The following is a 24,608-nucleotide window of genomic DNA, read 5'->3' as shown; positions in this document are numbered from 1 at the left end:
AATTCAAGAAGATGATGATGCGAATTTTTTATTACGTTTTAACAAAGTCTTCGAAGAAGTTACTGAATTCTATCTGGTTCTCTGTTGGATATTGAAATGGTAGCTCCTGACTTCAATTCTTTTCTAGTCGAGTCAAGTACGAGAAACTGAAGACGGCCTTACTGTTTAGGTCGAAATACGTATCTGTCAAAGGTACATAAATTCCACTAAAGGCTCAACATAGTTTTCATATCATTTGATCCGTCATTGAACGGCGCTTGCCTGGTATTCGTCGACGGTTTCAAACTCAGCCCCCAGCATTTTGGGTTTTGCTCCTCAATTGCTTTTCAAAAAATAAATATGAGAAAGGCAAAAAAAACTTTTGGCTATATTGGTACACTGGAGTCACTTTTTATGCGACGTTTTTTTTTCGTAAATTTGGGGATGAACGCGTTTTTCTATGCTGAAATTAGAGATCACCCGTTTTTACGCGAACTCTCCCCCGAGCAATGTTTTACGCGGTGATTAAATACGTGAAACCCGATGAAACCGCGTTTTTATGATAAGAAAATTATTTTGAGCTTTTTAGTGGAATGTCTTCACTTGAAATATAAGACGAGTTTGACCATCCCATTTAATTCCACCACTTGATTGTACCTTGACAGACACGTATTTCGACCTCAACAGTAAGGTCGTCTTCAGTGTCTCGTACTTGACTCGACTTGACTTGAGGTCGAAATACTTATCTGTCAAGGTACAATCAAGTTGTGGAATCAAATGGGATGGTACAAACTCGTCTTATGACAAGCTTTTTTATGTTTTCTACGCAGATTAAAAGTTTTACGCGAATTTTGGAATTTGCTCCGATTTTGAAGCTATTTTTATTTACGCGGCACATTTCAGCGTGTAAAAATCGACTTCAGCGTACTTGGATGTCCGTACATTAAAAATATAAGGCGCAAAGTGGTTTTGAGATTAAGGAGGAACAAAGATTAGCAATAAACTACTACATAAATCCGTATTTCTTGAATGAATACCTCAAACAGTATTTCTTGGTGTTGCACTACCCCAATCACAATTTTTCGAAGGACGGTAAGAGACAGAAATAACGGTGTAAATACATTGATCGATTTCTCTTCGTCGATTCTCGGACGGTTGAAACTTTTGTGCCAGCTTGCTCCGGTAATGTTCCATAGAGTTCCTTCAGCAATTCCTCCAAGAATTCCCCCTGAGGAGCCCACCACAATTCCTCCAGAAATTCCTACCTAACTCTTTCCGGAAGTTCTTCCAGGAATTTCTCATGAACTTGCTCCAAGAATTCCATCCCGAATACCAACAGGAATTCCTCCTGGTGTTGCTACAAGAACTCCACCTAGAGGTTTTTGAGAGTTCCTCCAGAAAATCTTCCTGGAGTCTCTTTAGGAAAGTCTCTTAAAGTTCTTCTAGGTATCCTTCCTGAAGTTCTTCAATCAAATTCTTTTGGAATCCCTTCTGAAGTTGCTTCAGCAATGTCTCCTGAGATCGTAAGATTTCTTTGATAATTCCTTATCCGTACGGTTGTCGCTCAAACCATTAAGACAAAACAAACAACCATGCGTTCACCATTATTTTACATGCAATGAATCGCCTACTTTGAGCGTGCTTACAGCAGCACACTAGGAGTTAACTTTCTGAAATCAGTATGGCAAAAGGCATCTAAGGTTCGATTTCTCAAAATTAGGCACCTTCATCGAAAAAATATTTGGTAGGCGTAGTAGCAGACACCTTCCTACATAACCGGTACCAAATAGTTTTTCATGAAAAGTTTCTATTTTCGAGAAAACCCGCGTTAGATCTCTTTCACCATACAAATTTCTGGCGGTTAACCTGGATGTGGCAGCGGCGAGTAGAAAATCAGCCAGTCATTTTACACCACCTAATTTTGAAATTGAGCTAGTTTTGTAAATTTCTCATTTGCACGTTGAAATGGTTCGATATTCTTGTTAATATTGGTGAGAACATCGAAAAAGCTTAAGGACACCACTCGATACGGAGGCGGCGCACAACTGTAATTTTTGTTGATTTAGCTTTGCTGCGTTGCAGCATGCGTGAAATAATAAAAATGACAATTATGCGTTGCTTCCGTATCGAGTGGTGTGCCCCCGAAAACGCGAGCACTTTGAAACTTGGATTCCGTAAGGAGTGACCTTAACGGGTGCATTTTGGACTGTTCTCCCCTAAACATTTGTTAAGCACTTTTGGGGGAGAGGGTGACTGTCATTTTCTTACACCCCATATAAACAAAAAAACATGGGAAGAGGAGAGGGGTTGAAAAACTCCTGATTAGAAAACCGTCTCTCAGTCGTTAGATTCAGCGGAATATGAAGTTTCACACCATGTAAAATTATATCTTATTTTTATTGTGTGAAAAGCAATTTGGGGATTAATTATTAGGGAAGACACCCCTGATGTTGCGTGAGCCCCGGTCCATTCTGCAGGAATGGAGTCAAGTTCTTTTTTTACACGGCCGTGCACGGTTGAGTTTTAGTCGATTATGACCATCAGCGGCAATGAACACCACGAAAAAAATCACAAAAAAATCAAAGAAAATTCATGTGGTTTTTAAAAAGCTGTGAAAGTTCAGGTTCACCGAGAAATTAATGAATATCAACCGTGTAAAAAAATTGGGTGTATTTCATTCCTACAGGTATACGAAGTACAAATAATGGTACGTCATGTCAAGCATCTAGAGTGTATACTGAAGTGCCTGTATCTGATGATTCATGCCATAATTGCTAAAGATCAGTGAGAAAAAAGATTTGTCTGTTTTTTATACACTCCAAACCGGAATTATATTTGTGAAAGCGGCGTAGTATGCATCATACATTTATTTAGATTTACATATCTCATAGGTTGAAGCTTAAGAAAGCTCCTTTTACATCTTTTATTCCCAACTCTCAATTTGTTTGTCATTTCCATTGTATTTCACAAATGTGAGAACAACAGTAAAATAATCCCTCTTATGCAGCTTAATGATAATGAAAATTGCACAGAATAAACCAGATCATACTTGTGCGTACTCGTACCATTTGTTGTCATTACCAGAACGTTACGGTTTTATTTCGGCAACTCGGCGATTTTGAATGTACCAGATTGCACTGGTGTGTTCTTACAATTACTCGCATTATTAAAATGTTGCTTCTTTCTGGTGACTTCTCGACTTGGATTGACCTAGATTAGATTGGTGCGTGCTGTTGGATACAGATAATAATTTATGGTATTTTTGATTACTAATCTGCGGCTTTGAGAGTTATACCGATTTTTCTCACATTGGAAACAATGAAGAAATTGTTTCGAAAAACGTCTATAACGTTTATGCCCATTTAGCCTATTTTGAACACTGAACACCTTCTTACTATAGACGACAGGTCTATAATAAACTAGAACGTTATCGTCTATTAGCTTAGGGTTGGAGTAGATATTTTAGCAAGCTAATTTGAAAGCATGCCGTGTAAAATTTCAATAGTAAATAATAAGATGACTATTATTTATTTATCAAAACTACTCGATTTTAATTTTGTTGCTTTAATTACGTAAGCATATTTTCCGGGTTTTTCGAACCTCCCTCCCCTCCATGTAAAATTTTTCCCATATAAATTATTTTTTGTTTATATGGAGCGTAAGAAAATGCCAGGCAGAGATGGCGAGTTCGATTCTCGGTCTGGTCTAGGATGTTTTCGGGTGGGAAACATTCTCGACTCCCTGGGCATAGTGTATCCATTGTACTTGCCACACAAGATACATATTCATGCAATGGCGAGTATAGAAAAGCTTCCAATTAATAACTGAGGAAATGCTAATAGAATACTAAGTTCAATAGCAGGCCAAGTTCCAGCTGGAATGTAGAGCCATTGAAGAAGAAGTAGAAAAAAAAGAAGTTCAAAAGTCGCTGAAAGCAACATTTTTTTACAACACATGTATTTTATGTAAACTATGTATTCTAATCGCATTAAACCATACTGAAATAATGCAAAACAGTTTCATAAAGTGTTGGCCAGACCTTTTTGGTTTCATTTTTGCAGTGTTCCAAATTTCACCAATTTAGGCCAGGTTGCATTGAATGCAAATATGTAGCTTCATTGTTCGATTATTCTAATCAATTCAGATTAGATTGGTTTGTACTAGTTAATTTAGATAAGTGTTGCTGCTGCTATGTGATAAATGTGCGTCTATCCAGTTCGGACTGAATTCTTCTAGTTATATACTTTATAGAAGTGAGTTCCTAGCTATGATTATGCGGTTTTTACGCGATTTAAAATGATTAATCCGGCCTTCCTTAGCCGTGTGGTAAGATGGGCGGCTACAAAGTATGACCATGCTGAAGGTAGCTGGGTTGGATTACCGCATACCGGTCCGGTCTAGAAAATTTTCGGGTGGAAATTTTCTCGATTTCCTGGGCATCATGTTAGCCTCATTATATACGAATGCAAAAATGATAACCTGGCTTAGAAACCTCGCAGTTTACAATTGTGGAAGTGCTAAATGAACACAAAGCTGCGAGGCGGCAATGTCCCAGTGGCGGATGTAATTCCAATAAGAAGAAGAAAATGATTAATCACGATTAATTATTGTATATTCGTTCAACCTGAGAGATGCGCATTGATCTCCACAACAAGATTTATAGCAACCAAATATAACATTATGAAAAATCTTGCTTTTTTGTGATATTCTATTTCTAATCTATATGCGGTTTGAATTGTTTGTGTCAGCATATTAGAACAATCCAATGCTCGCAATTCTCCTCGTGATACTGAATTTAATCTGATCAATTCGTATTGCCTTCGCAAGCCATTTGGTTTTATTCTCGACATCGTACGACTATCGAAAACAAACTGGATTTAGCTCACATGCTCGCAATAAAAAGCGTTTTAGTTTTATTCTGCGACTTTGCTATTTGTTGATGATTTAGAACAGACTTGCGTAACTACAGTGACGAGGTTTTATACTCCCATCTGCGGCAGTTTAGGTGATTTAGCCTTAGCTTTGCTCTGTCTAAATTTCAATGTTTAAAAGCCAGATTAAACTAGATATTGTTCGTTAATTCCCATACCGAAAGCGTTTTGGTTTTATTCCATGGTTCGGAACTATCCAGACCAGACTGGTTAATGCACACACAATGCAAAATGAAAAAAAAAGGATAATGGGTCTATTTGGCCAACTTGCATAGTTTGAGAGAAACGGATTAGCTTTATGTACGTACGCGTTTTATTTCATACTGGCTAAGTCATAACTGTGCACAATCCAGATCAGACTGGATTATGTTCGGCAATTCGCGTTGCTAGAGCTTTTTCGTTTTACTTTGGTAGCTTTTGGATAATCCACATCAAACTGGTTTGAGCCCGCAAATTTATAACTCCTATAAAGATTTACAATTTTGTTTTGACAACTTTGCAACTGTGATGGATTAAGATTGTTTTGAGGATCACTCAGAAAAATTTAGAGTTTTGGTTTTTTTGTAAATTTTGAATGGATATAGAGATCGTACACTAAGCATTTTTTGGGTTTTTCCCACCATGTAAGATTTCTTCCATACAAATGATTTTTTATTTACATGCTAAGAAAACACTTCTCCCCCCTCCCTTCATAAGTGTTCACGTAATATGTATGTGTGTTGTGTACGGCCCCATAGATCTTCAGGTGGTAATATTATGATGTGTATAATTTGGGGCACTCGAGAAGAATCTAAATTTAACTGGCGGAACATTTTTAAAACTTTCACTACAAAAGAATTGATTTACAGACTGAAATCAAAATAAATAATATATGAAAAATATGCACTCATGAGCAGTGTGCCATATAAATATAATATTGGAGGTTCCTAAAAAAGTAATCAACTAAATAACAACAAGCAACATTGTCTTCTTCTTCTTCTTCTTCTTATTGGCTTTACATCCCCACACTGGGACAGAGCCGCCTCGCTGCTTAGTGTTCACTTAAGCACTTCCACAGTTATTAACTGCGAGGTTTCTAAGCCAAGTTACCATTTTTGCATTCGTATATCATGAGGCTAACACGATGATACTTTTATGCCCAGGGAAGTCGAGACAATTTCCAATCCGAAAATTACCTAGACCGGCACCGGGAATCGAACCCAGCCACCCTCAGCATGGTCTTGCTTTGTAGCCGCGCGTCATACCGCACGGCTAAGGAGGGCCCAAGCAACATTGTATATGGATTGAAGATACCGAGATGACGATGCCGAATGTAAATAGTACCAATTCATTTTATGACCAGTCAGACTATATTATGTTTTATACTACTTTAAACTTGTTTTCTTTTGGGCATTCAATTGATTAATCATGATTTATATGGGATATATCTGCCAATTAGAACATTCATTTCGTTCAGCTTCCGGCACCAAACAATTTCTCACACAATGCCCATTAAGTCACAACGCCAGATGTTATCAATTAAGTACAAAATTAAGTATGTTTTTCTAATGGACGCTTTGTCATTGCCACAATCTAGAACAGGCTGGAATGTTCTTGCCAACTCTTGTAACTATTTCGTTATTGTTCTATGATTAATCAGAAGCAGACCTGACTGGATCGTTCTCACGAATTCCCATAAGGAGTGCTTTCGCAACAAACGGAGTAGGCTTCAAATTGGCATAATTAATGCATTGCAGTTTCAGTTGTTTGGTGATATGTCCCTTTGAACAATCCAGATCAGACTGGATTGCGCTTGAACTTTGCATAGCTGGATTATTATGGTTTTAATTTGGTGACTCCAGATCACACCAGTTGCACGTTATCTGCATTAAAAACATTATGAGATCATGTTGAAGCGGTTCAACAACAAAGTTGAACTTGATACTTCATTTCCTATCGCCCGACCCCGTTCGTAGATGTCAATCGGCAAAATTCACTCAATAATACCTACTTAGTACGCACCCGATCAGTACATGGTACCAGATTTATAGCAAAACTTGATATTCTGTTATAGTTTTTTTTATAACAAAGATTGTTATAAAACATGTACCAGTAGTGGTTAAACTAACAAAAAATGTAACAAAATTTCTTCAAGATTTAACAAAAATAGAATTAGATGTCTTACATGAAAAGTGATGAAAATAAATAAAATTATTTCAAATAGTGTTATTGAAAAGGACACAGTTATCACTGTTTGGTTTGATTAATAGCATTATTATACCATATTGCGTTATAATCATGTTATGGCGATCATGGAATATTCTTTTCTTCATCCGGGACAGAAAATGTATAACAAAAATATCGCAGATATTATTATTTGTAACACTAACACGTATTGATCTAATCGTGATATAATTTAGTTATGACTACCTGGGCGGGTAAGACTAGTACGAACTGGTGCTGTCCAGGCTTTCTAGAGGTTGTTGACGCTGATTATTGTAATGTGATATCAATTTTAGGAAACATTTTAGGAAACTAATACGGGATCAACAGTTATAAATTGAAGGTGTCCGAGTTATTGAACGTTGTCTGAATTCAGGGTTATGTTCTGAGTATAGTCGTTCCTTCCTTGCCCTGACCTAGAAATTTACCACCATGTGAATAGAACATCTCTACATCATTTCATAACTTGATAAGAATGAAAATTTAAATACCGAATCATCATGCAACACCGACTACACATTGACTCATTGGTAAAATAATAAACATTTGACGTATTATTCGTTGAGATAGATTCATCTATGACTTATCGGTGTTTTTGCTGGAAAGACTCCCAACCTTAACATAAAACGTATTTTGTTTATATAAATAACGTGTTTTGCATGAACTTTGCTTTGACTGGTAACAACAGAAGTGTAGCTAGGCAAAAAACATATATTGTTCATTAGTCTTAGAATGCTTAGAACTAAATCAAATGCTCAAGTGGCATTCGAAATTCCTGATTTAATTGAAACTGTTCCGTTTGACGTTTTTTGACCGCTGAAATAGATCCTGCCCATTGAGTAAAGAATACTAGTGAGGAGTGTGTAGGTTGCACACAAATATTTATGTTCGTAGCAGGGGAGAGCGTAAAATATTGGAAAATATTCGGTGCGGCTGAAAGCAGATCTACCGAGTCGAGCTCAGTGGACAATGGCAGTTAGTTAGTGTTCAATTTCATATCAAGTTAATCACCGTGACGTCACTTTCGACATCGGTTTTTTAATTAATCTCTTCTCGTGAGAAGTTGTTCCACTGTAGAACATGAGGGAAGCAATAGGAACGAACAGTTGGGCACAGACCATCCGCAGGAATAGATGTGTTTCGTGATCTGAACATTTATTGAGAATTACAAGGAACGTTTAGTGCATTTGATTCCTAGTAGTTTCAGAGAAGCTGTGAATTTGGTAAACCGACTTGTGTGTTGCGCCGTGATACAAAGTGAACTAAGAAATACTGTACCCAGGTAAAGCCTAATAATTTTCTAAACGAAACACCGATTAGAATCAGTTGGTCGTCAAGAGTCTAAGATATTGAAAATAACCCGAGACTTTTTTAGATTTTAGATTTCCAAGGTACTTGAGATGCATACAGTCAGTAACGAAGCGTACTACTGCGTGCATTTTTACATCATCAGCGTAGAACGTACGGAATTGTGACGAATCAGTGTCGCAACGTCGTTCAGAAACAAAGTAAACTCCACAGGTCCCAAATTGCTGCCTAGTGGGACACCGGAAGTGTTAGTAAAGTGATATGAGTCAGCTGAGCTGAACTAATTCGCACGAAAAACTCTCGGTTCACAAAATAAGATTTGAACCTTCTGGTTAACACATCCGAGACGCCCAGTTTGTTGAGTTTCGCAATTAGGATTTGGTGGTCCACTCTATCAAAAGCGTCTTTCGAATCGGTATATACGACGTCGACTTGAGTTCCATGTTCTATACTCCGTAAACATGACGAAATGTACAAGGTTCGGTTGACAGCCATGTTGGTCTAGCGATATGTTATTTTTACTTGCTGTAAATTGTGCATTGTTGACAGGTACCTCAAATACTTTTGAACATGAGCAAAAAGAAGTGATTCCACGTTAGTTTTCTGCATTTTGTTTGTCGTCTTTTTTATGAATCAGGTATACATGTATGAACATTTTCATTCTTCTGGGAAATGCTTTGCTTCAGGGGTAGGTTGAAAATGTTTGTTAATGGGTGCACTTGAGAGCACACTTGGAGAGGTGGCATCTGGTCTTGAAGCGTAGGAAAATTTAAACTTCTCGATGGCAAGCCTACCTTGTTCCAGAGTTATTGTGTTGCATACATCATTGGGGACATTCTGCAAGGTTGTTTTGACCTGATTGTCAGAGGCAAATGTGTCCGAGAAAACACTTTTGAATCTGTCAGCTAAGACTTAAGAGGTTACATTTATCCAAACCTGTTCTGTGGCGATGGTTTGCGTAGGAGTGCTATTAGATTGGACAAATCAATGTTTCAATCTTTGTTTACAAAATCACATACGTCCTTTTGAATATTAAGTACCCGAGAGTTCTCGTTTCTTTTGATGTTCACAAACGACTAAAATAATAATAATAATAAATAATAATAATAATAATAATTATTGCTTTGGAATTGAGCGTACACCCAACAGCGGATGGCAGATTTGAATACAGTTTGGCATAAGAACCTTACAGAAACTGTATAAAAAATGGGCTTATATAGTTTTAATACAATTGTTGTATTGAAATCTTACAGATTTGTATTATTTTAAAACAATATCTGTATAAAAAGCTTACAGATTTGTATATGCCAAGATTTGATACAATAATTTTCAGATTTGTTTTTGGGTGTAGGTTTTGCTGAGTAGGTGCCTATAGGCATCGTATACGACATACCTACCTACATTGCGGCGATAAAGTTGTAGGCGATTGTATAAACGATAATCATCGCTGGTCTGTGAAAACAGTTTTGTAGTTTTTGGTTTTGAGAATATTTCTTCAATGCCGCTGATCTTCACGTTTTTTCCTGTTTGGGTGTGCCACTGCGAGTAGTTGTTAGATCTATTGTTACATTACCGGTATCATTAGTGAATACGTGAATGTCTCTAGTGTTATTGAGAAGCAATGCAGTATCGGTTCCGATACAGATTTTGGTTTCGTTTTTCTCATAAGCTTTAAAAGGAATAAAGTATTGTGACAAAGTCCCGCTATTTAAACCCTTCGCAAAGGCACGCTCCTTATCAATCATAACTAACTCCTTTTTAACAAACAGTAATACTGTTATTTGGTCATGCATCCGAGCCCTAGTCACATCCATGTCTTCCTGCTAGAATATAACCAGTAAAGCACCAAACCCGGGATTTATTTTTATCTACAAAACCATTTCAATCTAGAGAATTTCTTGAGTAACAAGAATTCAAGACAAAATTTTCAAAACGACTTATCTGCTTTTGGAAACAAAGATTCAAACGACGATTTGACGAATCTGATAGCTCTCCCACACAAACCAACAACACCAATAGGTAGGTGAAGGTTTCCGCTACCTGTTGATGGTGTTGGTTTGCGTGGGAGAGCTATCAGATTCGTCAAATCGTCGTTTGAATCTTTGTTTACAAAAGCAGATAAGTCGTTTTGAAAATTTTGTCTTGAATTGTCGTGTGTTCCTCGAACTAACCATTGCTTACCAGTTCATGAAAAATTAGTACAACCAACCAGTGCCTGTAAAATTTTCTAACAATTCTGTATAAGAACTTACCAAAACCTGTATTAGAACTGGGCTTATGTGAAATTGTTAGATTCTTATACAAAAAATGTAAGCCCAGAAACAAACATTGTAAGAGAAGCTTACAGAATTGTATGGTCTCATACAGTATTTGTATAAGAATCTAGCATTTTCGCATATGCCCGGTTCTTATACAGGTTTTGGAACGTTCATATAGAGAATTATTAGAAAATCTAACAATCGCCGGTTGGGTGTACGTATTTAAACCCCTAATTCGATCTTTTTCAAGCAGTCAGTTTAGCCTAGGGCAATGGCACCGAGGTTTTTTTTAAATTGCTAGAAATGATGTTTTCACTGAATACAGTTCAGCCTCCAACCAGAGGAATTTTAGTCTTTCAAACATCTGCTATGATGAATCATTATTGATTAGCTTATTTCCATTTTTGTCACATCCTGATCTATTTATGTCTTCTTACTTTATTGTTTTTGCCAGTCTTTACTTGATCCTTATGCTAGTTTACGACTTATTTATTTATTTTTTACCAGACTAAATCCAGAGTGGCCTGTGCAGTGCATAGAAGTTTTTTTTTCCCATTCAGCTCGGTCCATGGCTGCACGTCGCCAACCACGCAGTCTGCTGAGGGTCCGCAAATCGTCCTCCACCTGATCGGTTGTTCCCGTCGGATCGATGTCGAGAACCATTTTCACCGGATTGCTGTCCGATATTCTGGCTACGTGCCCGGGCCACCGCACGATGTGAACGATGGATGGTTCTCCCAACAGCTGATGCAACTCGTGGTTCATTCGGGTCCTCCACGTAATGTCCGCAATTTGCACCCGACCATAGATGGTACACAGTACTTTCCTTTTGAAAACTCCCAGTGCGCGTTGATCCTCCACGAGCATCGTCCAGGTCTCGTGTCCGTAGAGAACTACCGGTCTAATAAGCGTTTTGTAGATAGTCAGTTTGGTACGGCGGTGAACTCATTTCGATCGTAGCGTTTTGCGGGGTCCAAAGTACTTACGATTTTCTGCCATGATGTGTCTCCGAATTTCTCTGCTGGTGTCGTTATCGGAGGTCACCAGTGAACCCAAATACACGAATTCTTCAACCACCTCGATTTCGTCACCACCAATACAAACTCGTGGTGGGTGGCTTACGTTGTCCTCTCTTGAGCCTCTTTACGACTGTTAATTAATCTATGGCAGTTTTCCAGTACAGCGTTAACAAGTCTCCAGACAAAACTCTAGTTGTTTTCAAGAGAATATCTATCGAATATCTTCTTTAGGAATCCACAAGCTGCAATGAAATGTCGAAACCTTCCGAAGCGAAAGTGCTATGTTGCTTTTCATCATCACTACCGAGAAGCTCTAGCTACTAGCTATAGACTCAACAGTCAACATTAAGTAATTCTGATTTCAATACTATTTTCATTATACTTTTAACAAGGCCGGATAGTTCCTCGAATGAAAATGGTGCCATTGGTCACACTTTTTGAAATATACGTACATATCAAAATCTCCAAAATCGATTGGAAGATGGCTGAGTTATTAGTCCATACTTCCTGACTACTTTTCGTGACGGTTTCAAATGATTTTCTGTTGATTGCGCTATTCATATTAAATCATGAAAAAAATGTTACTTAGGTCCTTTTGAAAAGTTAAGCGAGAATTCCTCTATTACCGAACATTCCGGCTAGTTCGTTCACTAAAAGAAAAGCAAGGAGTGGAGAATTCGTATTAAACACATGATTCAATTGTGTTAGACCATGCAGTTTCTTCAAGAATGAAGCTGGAATCCCCTCCGGACCAGGAATGTTTACTGATTTCAATAATCACATCAAATGTACCAAGTGTTGCCCGAAGGCAACCGAAGGCACGTTGCTAGCAGTGAGGATGGTTCTTGATTTTCAGTTTTACTTCCATTGGTCAATACGCTGGAGAATTTCTCGGATAATAGACAAGTCTCTTGGGTGGGAAAAGAAGTTTCGTCACCCAACTGCATCGAAGACGGAAACCCTGACTACTTCCCTGTTTATTAACATATTTTTAAACACGTTTTGGTTGCAAGCGCAGCCTTCGAGGAATATCTTGCTCGCATTGAATAAAACACCTGGAGGAATCGCATGAAACTGACACTTCTGAAACATTTAAATCATGCGCCAAATTATGAGAAATCGCCACAAGCAATGGAGGGTATATGATGAACAACCAACTTTATCATGGGAGCAGGGGTCTTAACTACGGATGGAGCATGATCTTACTTCTCTAACGAAATCAGTTGCTTTCACAAAGATCCTAAATACGATGCTTTCATTGTCCGTATAGAATTCATTTGTAATAAAGTAGCGGAACTGTGGCTGCTGTCGAATAGAATCTCCAAACCCCCAAGGAAAATGGTATGTCCAGTGTCCGGATATAGCAAAGGGTTTGCAAATCTAATCTTGTAGGAATCGAGTTTTGCTATACAAAGTCATTAAACACGTCCGTGTCCCTAACTTTCTCAAAGAAAATATCAAGTTTGTAAGGATTATTTTAACACTATTTCAAGTGTTCTCACATTCATGAAATATGTACTAAAGAACTGTTATTTTTCTCTATTATAGAATCCATCCCTCTGCTCGCTGACGGTATATTATGTCCAACTCGTATGCGACAAACGGCTCCAAACCAACCGCACGATGGAAGAGCTTCATCAAGTCGAATTTACTCACCTTCCTCACGGTGATAGGTGTGTTCGGTGGCACCTTTCTAGGATTAATGCTCAAAAACACCTCCGAGCCATGGACGGAACGAGAAGTGATGTACATCCAGTATCCGGGAGATCTATTCTTACGGTAAGCGCAACCCCGACTCGGCTGGTCGTTGCAAAGTTGTTTCTAACCCAATGTCCATTGTCATTTTCCAGGATGCTGAAGTGCTTGATCGTTCCCTTATTGGTTTCGTCCATCACCAGTGCAATTGGCTCGCTGGATCTCAGCATGTCAAAGAAGATAGCGTATAGAGCGATAATTTACTACTTCCTTACCACCGTCAGCGCGGTAATTCTAGGCATAATCCTCGTCTGCACAATAAGGCCCGGGTCTGGGCGCAACGTGGGAAGCATGGCGGGTAAGGCTGCCACTCGGCAAGTCCTTACTGCCGATACGCTTCTAGATTTAGTTCGGTAAAAATAATTTGCTTCTAGATTATAGTCCTGGCAATCAACGCTCTGTACTTTCTACCTATCTTCCAGCAATTTGTTTCCACCGAACATCATCCAGGCTACCATGTTCCAAGTGAGTGAACCAAAAAGATTTCTGTCGTAAAACCTATACAAATGATAAAACCATGCATTCTTTCTCCAATTACAGTTTCGTACCGTTCTAACACCACCACCAAATGGCACTGATGGTAATTATTTCGCATCAAGCTTGTATTTAAAATCATTTCGCTTAGGCATGTTTCGCAAATTCATGTATTGTAGATATTGCAGTTAATGTCATTAAGGTGAATGTATTTGAATGTAACGTGAGTTTTAAAAATGATTTTATAATGGACTTGTTGTATAATCGACAACTTAGTACAGTTAGGAATTAGAGCGAAAAATATTAATATGAGTCGCAACTCAAACATCTTATCTTTATTTAACTGACGTATGATTGTATCGATGTTCACCCTTATGCGGCCAACAAAAAAAAACACACGTGGATGGCGGACAGGGTACCCGTTAGGGTGGTTCAAAAAATCGATTTTGCTCCACAGCGCTCATCTGATTCTTTATCATATTCTGAGTGTCCTCTGAAAATTTGAGCTCGTTTGGATTAAAACTGATTTCGATTTTTTGAACCACCCTAGTACCCGTGTTCCCATGAATTGATATTCTCATAACTTCAACAATTTTCAACCGAATTGGATAATTTTGACAGTTTTGGAAACAGAAACTAATATACTTTTTGCCAATTGTCAAGGTTTACAGCTTATGTCTATGGTTATACAAGAAATCTTTGAGGTAAGGCTTAAGAGCCTACACGCGTAACCAAAGGCAATTCAATCAGTTTCAAATATGGTGCAAGCTCTTTGCACTTCTTAGAATTGAAGGTGTTCACAGTATATGCTTCGGGTAATGCAAAAAAAATCCCTGAAGTGAGGTCTTAGTAATTTGAGAAATCTCTAGAGTAAAGCCTAAGGATCTACTCGCGTAACCAAAGGCCTATTATCCAAATTCAAATACGGTACATGCTCTTTGTGGTACTTAGCATAGAATGCGTTCACAGTACATGTTCCGAGTCATCCAAGAAATCTCTGGAGTAAGGCCTTAAGGTCTACACTCGTAACCATGGGTCTATGGACTTTGTCTCAAAAGAGGGACATGCTCTTTGTGCTCATTGGAATCAAATGTGATCACTACATATGTTCTGCGCTATCGAAGAAATCTCTCAGATAAGTCCTCAGTCATACAAGAAATCCCTGGAGAAAGGCTATAGGGTCTACACGCGTAACCGAAGGTCTGTAAATTTGTTTCAAAAGTGGTACATGCTGGTATATGTCCTTGGAAAATAATACGATCACAACATATGTACTGCGAAACCTTTTTTGCGCCCAAAACGGGGGAGCGTTATTTCGAATTGAGGGCGTAAAAAGAGGGAGCGCTATTTGGAATTTGGAGCGTAAAAAAAGTTTGCCACAATTTAGGTACCGTGACAATGGGTCTGGGGGGTGAAAATGGGTCATCGCTCTCACCGGCACCCTGGAGGTCGTATAGCAAAATCGTTAAAAAAGGTCTCTTCTATTTTAGTTTTCTTGCCCTCAGAAACGTAACGTTCAATCCATTCTACAAGCATTCTAAGTAGTTGAAACAGTGACCCATTCTCACCCCCATTTGACCCATTGTCACACCCGACGACGGTAAGCAAAGTTTGATATTTAACTTACTTTTAATCTTAAGATGTGTCTTTCGCCAATTTCGATATTAGGGTCGTCAAAATTGTTTCCGTTATAATGGTAGTCCATTTTTTTGAGTGCTGAGGCCGTAATATGTACTTGGTACGCCGAGAAATCAAGAACTCATAAGGGGTGCAGATCCTTGATGACGCACAGTAAGACGTTCATCATCATTTTCAAGTATTTAAAGTTTTTCGAGATCCTCCTGGAGCTTGGACCTATGTGTTTTGTGATACATAGAATAGAGCGCCTTCATTGCATATGTTCATGATCATCCAAGAAAATCCTGGAAAACGTACTCTTGAAGGAAATTTTGGTTACTTGGGACATGCCCTTTATGGTACGTAGAATAGAATGCACCCATTTCAAATGTTCATGGACATCCAAGAAAACCCTGAAGTAAGGCATTGGGATCTACACCAGGGATATATCAGTCTGTTTTAAATTTGGTACTTGTCCTTTGTGGTCTTCAATGGTGGTGAAAAAATGCTTTCATGGCATATGCTAATACCCCAACAAGCATTGAAGAAGAATAAAGCGCTTATACAGCCAAAAATAGGCTTCTTCAGCTAGGAAATTAGCTTATTCAGCTCAAATTGTTTGTTGGGACGGTATATGCTAGGCTTACACGAATAGCTTGAGGGTCTTTAATCTATTTTCAATATGGTACATGATCTTTGCGATATAAGCCCAACTTGTTTATTCTTCGATAACTGCCTCCATTACGAAGATTAATCCTAAGACTTTTACTGTATGTATTTCGTAGACTACTTGGAACTCACGAAAACAACAAGAACTACATGACATACAAACATATACCAAAAAGGCGTCCCACGGTTGATCCACAGACCTTGAACCTATGGAGTTTGAAGACTATCTGGAGCCCACGATATCAACAAGAACTTCTTGGAATACAAACATACACCAAGAAGGGGTCACACAACACTCATAAGAAACGCGACGCGAGACAAGACCCTTTATTTATTTATTTAGACAAGACCCTTATTATTATTAAATTAAATTATTAAATTATAACTTGTAGACGAAAAGATATTTTAGTTACTAGATAAAGATTGTCGCTGTCGTCGCTGTCCGAAACATCTTTTGCTGGCGAGGATAGGGGAGCTAAATGTCAAAGAAGGAAAATCCATACGATTTGACAGGTATGTACCACACATGTTTCGGACAGTAGAACAAAGGGAACCGAAGCGACAATCTTTATCTAGTAACTAAAATATCTTTTTGTAGACGATTGTAAGAACTATAAGTGTTATATCTTGTCTCGCGTCGCGTTTTTATGAGTGTCGTGTCGTTCTTACGTTAAGCACAAAACATCAAAATTGTTGGGGTCACACAACTTGTTTATTCTTCGATAACTGCATCCATAACGAAGGTTGATCCACAGACCTTGACTCTATGGAGTTCGTAGATTACCTGGAATCAATGACAACAACACGGATACAAATGTCATCCATTTGCTTCAAAAATATACATGTTTATTTCCAAAATGGTATTGTGCTTCCAGTTGAAAACCGAAGTGAGCTCTCGCGACGATTGAGTTTTTCCTTATTTCCTGATGTCGCAACTGCATCGCGACTGGTGCGCATCTATACCACCGCCGTGCGCCATGATGCGCACTAGTCGCGACGTAGTTGCGACAAAAGGAAACGGGAGAAAACTCGATTGTCGCGAGAGCTCACTTCGGTTTTCAACCGGAAGTACAATATGTTTGAATCAAACATATTTATTTTTAAAACCAAATTAAATCCCTGTTTGTTTTATACATTCACTAGTGGGTAGCCCCTCGCTCGCTCTTGCAAAAGTAAACAAAAACAAGAGTTCGGATCGGATCAGATCGGAAGTCAGCTGAGGAGCAGGAGCAAGAGTGAAATCATATGTTTTCTTGCTTCCAATTTGATGATAAGTATGTTTTTCAGGTACAGAGGGTAAGTGAATGAAATATGGATGTTTGGAATAGTGAAATCTGGTAGTCAAATGCTACCAGAATATGAAAATTGGTAGAATTGATAAGAAAATATTATGAGTGGTCGAACCAAAACAATAATATCCATGTTTGCTTCAAACATTTAGCTGGTTGAAACAACTTGAAACGCACATTTGATTCAACAAAACTTTTTGTTCGGTTCAAATGCAACAATATGTTTGATCCAAACATATTTATTTTTGATGCCAGAACAAACTGAATTTATGTTTGGATTTACCTAGAATATGTTTGTTTTTAACGTAGTTTTTTTCTGCGTGTAACAAGAACTACTTGGAATACAAACATATACCAAGAAGGGGTCACACAACTTGCTTATTCTTCAACAACTGCCTCCATTTCTGAGGTTGATCCACAAACCTTGACTATATGAAGTTTGACTACCTCGAATCAATGACAACAACAAGAACTACTTGGATGAGATTTATTGAATGACCTGGAACATATACTGTGAAAGCATTATATGCTAAGCACCATAAAGAGCATGTACAGTTTTTAAAATTGCACGATAGACCATTGGTTACGCTAGCAGAACTTGAGATCTTATTCCCGGGATTTTTTGTATGACTGAGGCCTTACTCTAGGGATTTTAGATACCCTGAGAAGAAGATTCTAAGAAGCGCAATGAGCATGTAAAAAAATTCAAACTGGTTCATAGTCCTTTGGTTACGCGTGTAGACTCTTAAGCCTTACTTCAAAGATTTCTTGTATAACCATGGACAAAAGCTGTAAACCTTGACAATGAGCAAAAAGTACATGAGTTACTGTTTCCAAAACTGTCAAAATTATCCAAATCCGTTGAAAATTGTTAATGTTATGAAAATATCAATTTATGGGAACACGGGTACCCTGTCGGCCATCCACGTGGAAAAAAAATCGTATGCCCCTCCCTACGTCCCTCCTCACTGTGTCACCGAGTTTCAGCTTTCAGCTTTGAAAATACTTGAAATATCACCACTTGAAGTTGAAAAAGGAACACGAGTACCCTGTCGGCCGCATAAGGGTTAAGAAAAATTAGTCTTATTATCAACAAGCATCAAACAATTCCATTTAGTAGTACAATAGCGCAATACACATCTAAACTCCTCTATTCATCCCAAATTTTACATATTTTCAACTGAGAAAAGAAAATTCCTATAACATCAGTAATGTATTCCAGTTCCTCTAACACTGTACAAAATCAATTCGGAGTTCACCGAAGGTACCAACGTACTTGGACTGGTCATGTTCAGCATCGTGCTCGGTGCATGCATCGGAAAGATGCGAGAGGCTGGAAGACCCCTGCAGAGCGTGTTTGAAACGCTGAGTGAGGCCATGATGATAATCACCTCGTGGGTGATCTGGATTTCACCGCTCGGTGTGTTCTTCTTGGTTGCGGCCAAAATCCTCGAAATGGCATCGTTCATGGAGGTACTCGGCCAACTTGGCTGGTACTTCATGACCGTGATGATAGGACTGATGATGCACGGCTTCGGTATATAACGTCCTATCTGAGTTTAATACTTTTTTATAACAACGGTTTTTGAACAAATAGGTACGATTGCGTTAATCTTCTTCGTAGCCACACGGAAGCTGGCCTATCCTTACATTGCCAAAATGAGTCAGGTGTTGGCCACTGCCTTTGGTACCGGATCCAGTTCAGCTACGATGCCGATAACAATTCGATGCTTGGATAACATGGGCATTGATCCACGCGTGACCAGATTCGTAATTCCGGTTGGCGCCACGATCAACATGGATGGTACTGCTCTTTACGAAGCCGTTGCTGCTCTGTTCATTGCTCAGCTGAGGCAAATCCCTCTATCGTTCGGTCACATCGTTGCCGTCAGGTGAGTCAAATGATGGGCAATTAAAAGAAAAACCCAAAGTCTAACACGTCACCCTCTCCCCTAGTGATCGATATTTATTAGTACACATCCTTAGAAGCACACATGTTCCACATAGGCTACTGCAACTAACTAACAAACTAATAGCTCAAGATATTGATAAGTTCTTGTTAATGGCATAAACTGATATTTTTATGATATTTCGGTGCAAATTTTTGTTATTTTCGCTTGTTATTTTTACTCTTATTTCAAACAAGTTCATATCATGTTTTGTTATCAATATCATGTTTTACTGTTAATGAGCCATTTTCGTCTACCCGGGTAGTGTTCATTAAGCACTTCCACAGTTATTAACTGCGAGAATTCTAAGCCAAGTTACCATTTCTGCATTCGTATATTATGAGGCTAACACGATGATACTTTATATGCCCAGGGAAGTCGAGACAATTCCCAATCCGAAAATTGTCTAGACCGGCACCGGGAATCGAACCCAGCCACCCTCAGCATGGTCTTGCTTTGTTGCCGAGCATCTTACCGCATGGCTAAGGAGGGCCCTTCAGGTTAAGGAAAGTTCAGGTTAACCGGGAAATTAATGAAATCCAATCGCATAAAAAAAACCTGGGTGTACAATTAAACAATTGAACATGGAGGATGGGATAGGAGATAGTTACATGGGATTTGAACTCTTTTCTAGGGAGTCGTACACTTACTACGTAAACACTTTTTCTGGGTCCCCCCCTTGTTAGATTTTGAAATGACAAACCCCTCCCCCATTACGTAATTAGTGTACGACCCCAAGGCATGATTCTGGGGAAAGGAGTGAACGTAGAAATTACCATACTTTTGCATCAGTCTTATAAGACCAGTTGATTTGTGGAAAATTTCCATGTCATCTTAATTTTTAATTACTTTCAGTGTAACGGCGACGGCTGCTTCGATTGGCGCTGCCGGTATCCCACAGGCCGGTTTAATTACCATGGTAATGGTTCTGGACACAGTTGGGCTGCCAGCTGAGGATGTGACCATCATTATCGCTGTAGATTGGCTACTGTAAGTTTTAACCATTTTAGGCATTGACACTGTAGAAAATTTCATATATTTAATATTGTAAAATTGTATGATTTCAGCGACCGATTCCGAACTACCATCAATGTAATGTGCGACGTGCTAGGAACGATTCTAGTGAACCAGCTGTCGAAGAATGACTTATCAAATGTCCCGAATGAAATTGTAAGTACTTTACTGGGAATCATTGAAAATTGGAATCAAATTACACATAGCAGGTGCAAGAGGGAATGAAGAATTTAAACGCTTTCTAAAACCAATTGGTTTATATTTACATCATTTTTCAAAATTTGTTGCAGCGTACTGTACAATAAATACAAAAAGATTAATATTGCACTCGTTCGTAGAGATGAGGTAATTATCGGTGTGCATTTTTACGGTTTAACGAATTAACAATATTAACTATGGAAATAATAAGCTATCGTGCACTATCCAATATTAAATCAAAGATATAATCACGTCTAGAACATTTCCGGAGACTGCGTTTGATGATTGATGACTGATGATTGCGCTTTGGAGTGCTCCAATCGATTTTGGATATAATGCAATCATTTTTCGAAAACTATTTTATTTTAAAATAAAATTCTCAAAAATAAAGTTCAAAAAAAGAGTTCACATTCGGAACTTCAAAATAATGTTTTTGTTTTTTGGTTGATTTACGGAAGTGGCTCAGAAGTGATTAGATTTTATTTAAAAGTTGCGCGAGTTTTTTGGGACACCTTAATGTATATGTTCTACGAAGTTTGTTTTGTCTCTTTTATTAACATGAAAGTTGTGCAGTTTAAGGATGCTATTATTGTGTTGACTTGTTATGTTGTATAATTATTTAAATAAACGGTGTAACAGAGAGCGTGCAATCAACAAACCATACAGTTATTGGTATGCCCTTAAAATACGTTGACGCTAACATTTGCTATTTAAGTTTCCAATATTTTGAACCATTTTTGCTGTTAATTGTGTCCGCTACATTTAATACTTGCTCAAAATTGTGTACGTGAAGGGCATTTTCAACCAAATTAGCTCCAATTGAACGCTTAACAGGGTATTCAGACTACGAGCTGCAGTAACTTGATGTCAAAGTTCACACATCCAATATCAGAATATGCACATGTGAATAAATTCGTAGTCTGATATCCTGTTAGACCAAGATATTGTTGATTATGTCTGAATATTTTATGTAGCACAACAAAAAAGTTTGAAAAACCTATTTTAAGACGACTTATATAAGCATGAGAAAAGCGTCTGCAGAACTAAGCTTGGAAAATAGATCTCTATATTTCATCAAAATAATCTAACACAAATCGTTTTATCCTTTTTCAGCACGATGCCGAGCCCCATGAGCTAGTCGAACTTCGACAAGAATGCAATGAAAAGGAATAAATCCGATACTATACCGACCTGCTGCAGTATCCTTCCTTTCCAAACCAGGTCCAATGCCCCTGCGTGTAACTTATAGATGTTGGATAAATCCAATCAATCGAAGCAAAAATTCTCAAAAAAGTGAACCATCCCGTGGTATAGATAATGTCTTTTAGATGTATCTACGTTGAAAAAAAAATAACAAAATGTACTCACGATACATCGTCAACTATTTAGGTGTAGATTAGAAAAGAGCGAACACATAATCATGCTTCTACGGCCACGTGCTGCCAAAAATCGCCATTTGAAGGCCATTTTCCCCCAAGGGGATTGTAGTGAACGAATTTACAAAATCACACCATCACTCCACCATGATCGTTATGAATGTCGTTGATGTGAAGGAGGAGTTCATTAGAGGTCGTTTGAATAAATTCTAGGTAGAAACCATATCGACATCACTCTCATTCACTACCATGTTAATAGTGTGGTTATCATCCCTCGAGTTTAGACTTAGGAAATGTACCTTTCTTAAGGTATATGAGACTTCAAAGCACACTACCATTAATATTTTGGGCTACATTCGACAAAGGCTTTCGGAATAAGAGAAGGAAAAAAAATCAAACTGAATAAAACCGAACTTTGCATTAAGAATTGAAATGTTTTGGTGCATACTTTAAGATCATGCAAAAATAGACCGTACGAGCTTAAGTCTAACCTATTGTTAATGTTTATTGTGAATTTAAAATACTTACAAATATATTTTAATAATAATTATATTGTCTTATTTCTGCATTCTTCCTCATCATTGTTTAATTCCATTTTGGCTCTTAGCAATCACCCATTTTCATGCACTTTCGAACGAAAATTGAATCAAATGAGGGAAATTATTCGAACGATTCGTATTAGATCGAAATTTTCTTCCATTCGTAAATAAGAATACGGGTAAGTATTCCGAAAAAACAGCATACTCGAACTTAATTCATATCTAGTATTAATGGTAATCTTCGAGTTCTCCTTCTTCTAATCTTCGAGCATGTCGTTCGTTCACAAAAGAAGCGGAACTGTGTAATCGATCCAGAGCCATTCGAGCTCCAAACAAATTGTATTCATTTTTTGTGTGACGGAGACCATAAAGGCATAATACTTCTTGAGGTTAAGGCACCTACTACCACTAATTGAAGAATTGACTTGGTTTTCCATTTTGGTCCCACGAGTTGCTCGGGAAAAGAAGTCAACCACGCCAGAGCCCAGCATGACGCGGTAAGGGACAATTATGGGTCAAACACAATTGATACGTTTGCGTGCGTTTTGACAGTTTTCCCATGGAAAAACTGTCAGAACGCACGCAAACGTATCAATTGTGTTTGACCCATTACTGTGGAGGGTGCCCAGGGGTACAGGTTTGAAAACCCAGAAAACTAGGGTGCTTACTAGGGTGCGGCTTATTTTTCAAATGTTTCCGAAACCTGGAATTTGTGTGCTTAAACGCTTTTTTATGGCAAAAAAAGAGTAGCCTTAGAATTTCAGGCCAAAATATTGAAGTTTAGAGGTAACACAAAGGCCTTTAAAGTGATTTTTTGACCATCAAGTTTAGACTTTCATAAAAATAATCATAACTTTGGCAATTTTCATCCGATTAACAATGTATTGTAATTAATCTCTTCAGTATTAAATTTATGAAAACTTTGTGAAACATCATATTTCTTGAAATCATGGTACCGTGAAGTACCCTAATTTCGCGCACTTAAGATCTGACAAAGTTAAAACGTTCATTGAAAAACATGTAGAGGCCATTTGGAAACATTTGCTACTGCATCACATAGTAGAAGGATTCTAGGTTCTCGAAAAAATGTTACTTTGCAAACTTTGCTACTATTTCAAAAAAAAAATGCGGTATGAATTTGAGACCGTTGTTTGCTCCTTATTTCGCGCATGAAAATAGGATAGTTCCTAATTTCGCGCAAAAGTGTTCCTAACTTCGCTCATGTTTGGAATGGAATATAGTTATTGGTTTGATTGAAATATAATCAATTGACCAATAGAAGCATGCATCAATTCCCAACTAACAATTTTGGTGCTAAAAGCTTCAACTTCTAGTCTTTACTTGTGTAATATTTGAATAAAAGCAGCCCATGCTGAATAGAATAAAAGCCTACGCAAATAACCCCTTAAACTTCAACTCGACTATTACCCAAATATCTATCAGCTAGTCCAGAGCTTCCCAAACCTTTGGGTATGCGACCCACCTAGCATTGTCTCGCGACCCACCTATGAAAAAATGCAATTTACCAAGTAGTATTAAGCATTAATTGAATCAGAATGTCATCTGTTTCGGCTTCTTCCACATAAAAAATATTCAAGTAACCTTACATGTACAAAAGCAAAAAAATGACGAACGAATTGTTCAGCATTCGAGCTGCAATTAATATTTGTTCTGCGCGACCCACCAACAATCCGCTCGCGACACCCCTGGGGGTCGGGACCCACAGTTTGGGAAACCATGAGCACATGAGCTAGTCAGTTTGTGCCGAAAATATTTCACCTTTTATCGTTTATGTAGCTTTCATATAGTAATAAAACAGCTCTGTCTGAATTAGCAACAAAGCTTATCGGTTAAGAGCTCATGTATGTAATTGAGTTGCTTGTTAGCAACTTCCCATATTACGGTGAGTAGCATTCACAATGAAAACGTTTTCGATGTTGTTATAGCACTAACAATATAGCGTAATGGCGCTATAATTGAACTAACGAAGCTTTTAGATAACTTCTGTATCTTTGAAGACTACACAACGTT

At 38.1% G+C, this 24,608-nt stretch overlaps 1 protein-coding gene across 3 annotated transcripts in view; it reads left to right on the top strand.

Annotated features, from left to right (window-relative positions):
• LOC134213697 (excitatory amino acid transporter 3) overlaps positions 1-22,588 on the top strand; it is a 58,591-nt gene extending 36,003 nt beyond the window's left edge. Inside the window, exons 3-12 of one of the 3 annotated variants that reach the window (XM_062692981.1) lie at positions 13,246-13,476; positions 13,548-13,805; positions 13,875-13,917; positions 13,993-14,032; positions 18,724-19,038; positions 19,099-19,393; positions 20,306-20,440; positions 20,518-20,620; positions 20,755-20,809; positions 21,776-22,588. In XM_062692981.1, the coding sequence (XP_062548965.1) occupies positions 13,277-13,476; positions 13,548-13,805; positions 13,875-13,917; positions 13,993-14,032; positions 18,724-19,038; positions 19,099-19,393; positions 20,306-20,440; positions 20,518-20,620; positions 20,755-20,769 (1,404 nt within the window). In that variant the 5' untranslated portion in view covers positions 13,246-13,276 and the 3' untranslated portion in view covers positions 20,770-20,809; positions 21,776-22,588. Of the gene's footprint in view, positions 1-8,246; positions 8,395-13,245; positions 13,477-13,547; positions 13,806-13,874; positions 13,918-13,992; positions 14,033-18,723; positions 19,039-19,098; positions 19,394-20,305; positions 20,441-20,517; positions 20,621-20,754; positions 20,810-21,775 lie in introns of those variants that run through there. The other 2 variants (XM_062692980.1, XM_062692979.1) reach the window with 2 other exon arrangements.
• The last annotated feature ends 2,020 nt before the right edge of the window (positions 22,589-24,608 follow it).

The sequence above is a fragment of the Armigeres subalbatus genome, chromosome 2 (assembly GCF_024139115.2).
Source record: "Armigeres subalbatus isolate Guangzhou_Male chromosome 2, GZ_Asu_2, whole genome shotgun sequence".
Lineage (NCBI taxonomy): Eukaryota > Metazoa > Arthropoda > Insecta > Diptera > Culicidae > Armigeres > Armigeres subalbatus.
Note: the sequence above shows the minus strand (reverse complement) of the source record. Positions and strands in the feature narration are given on the sequence as shown.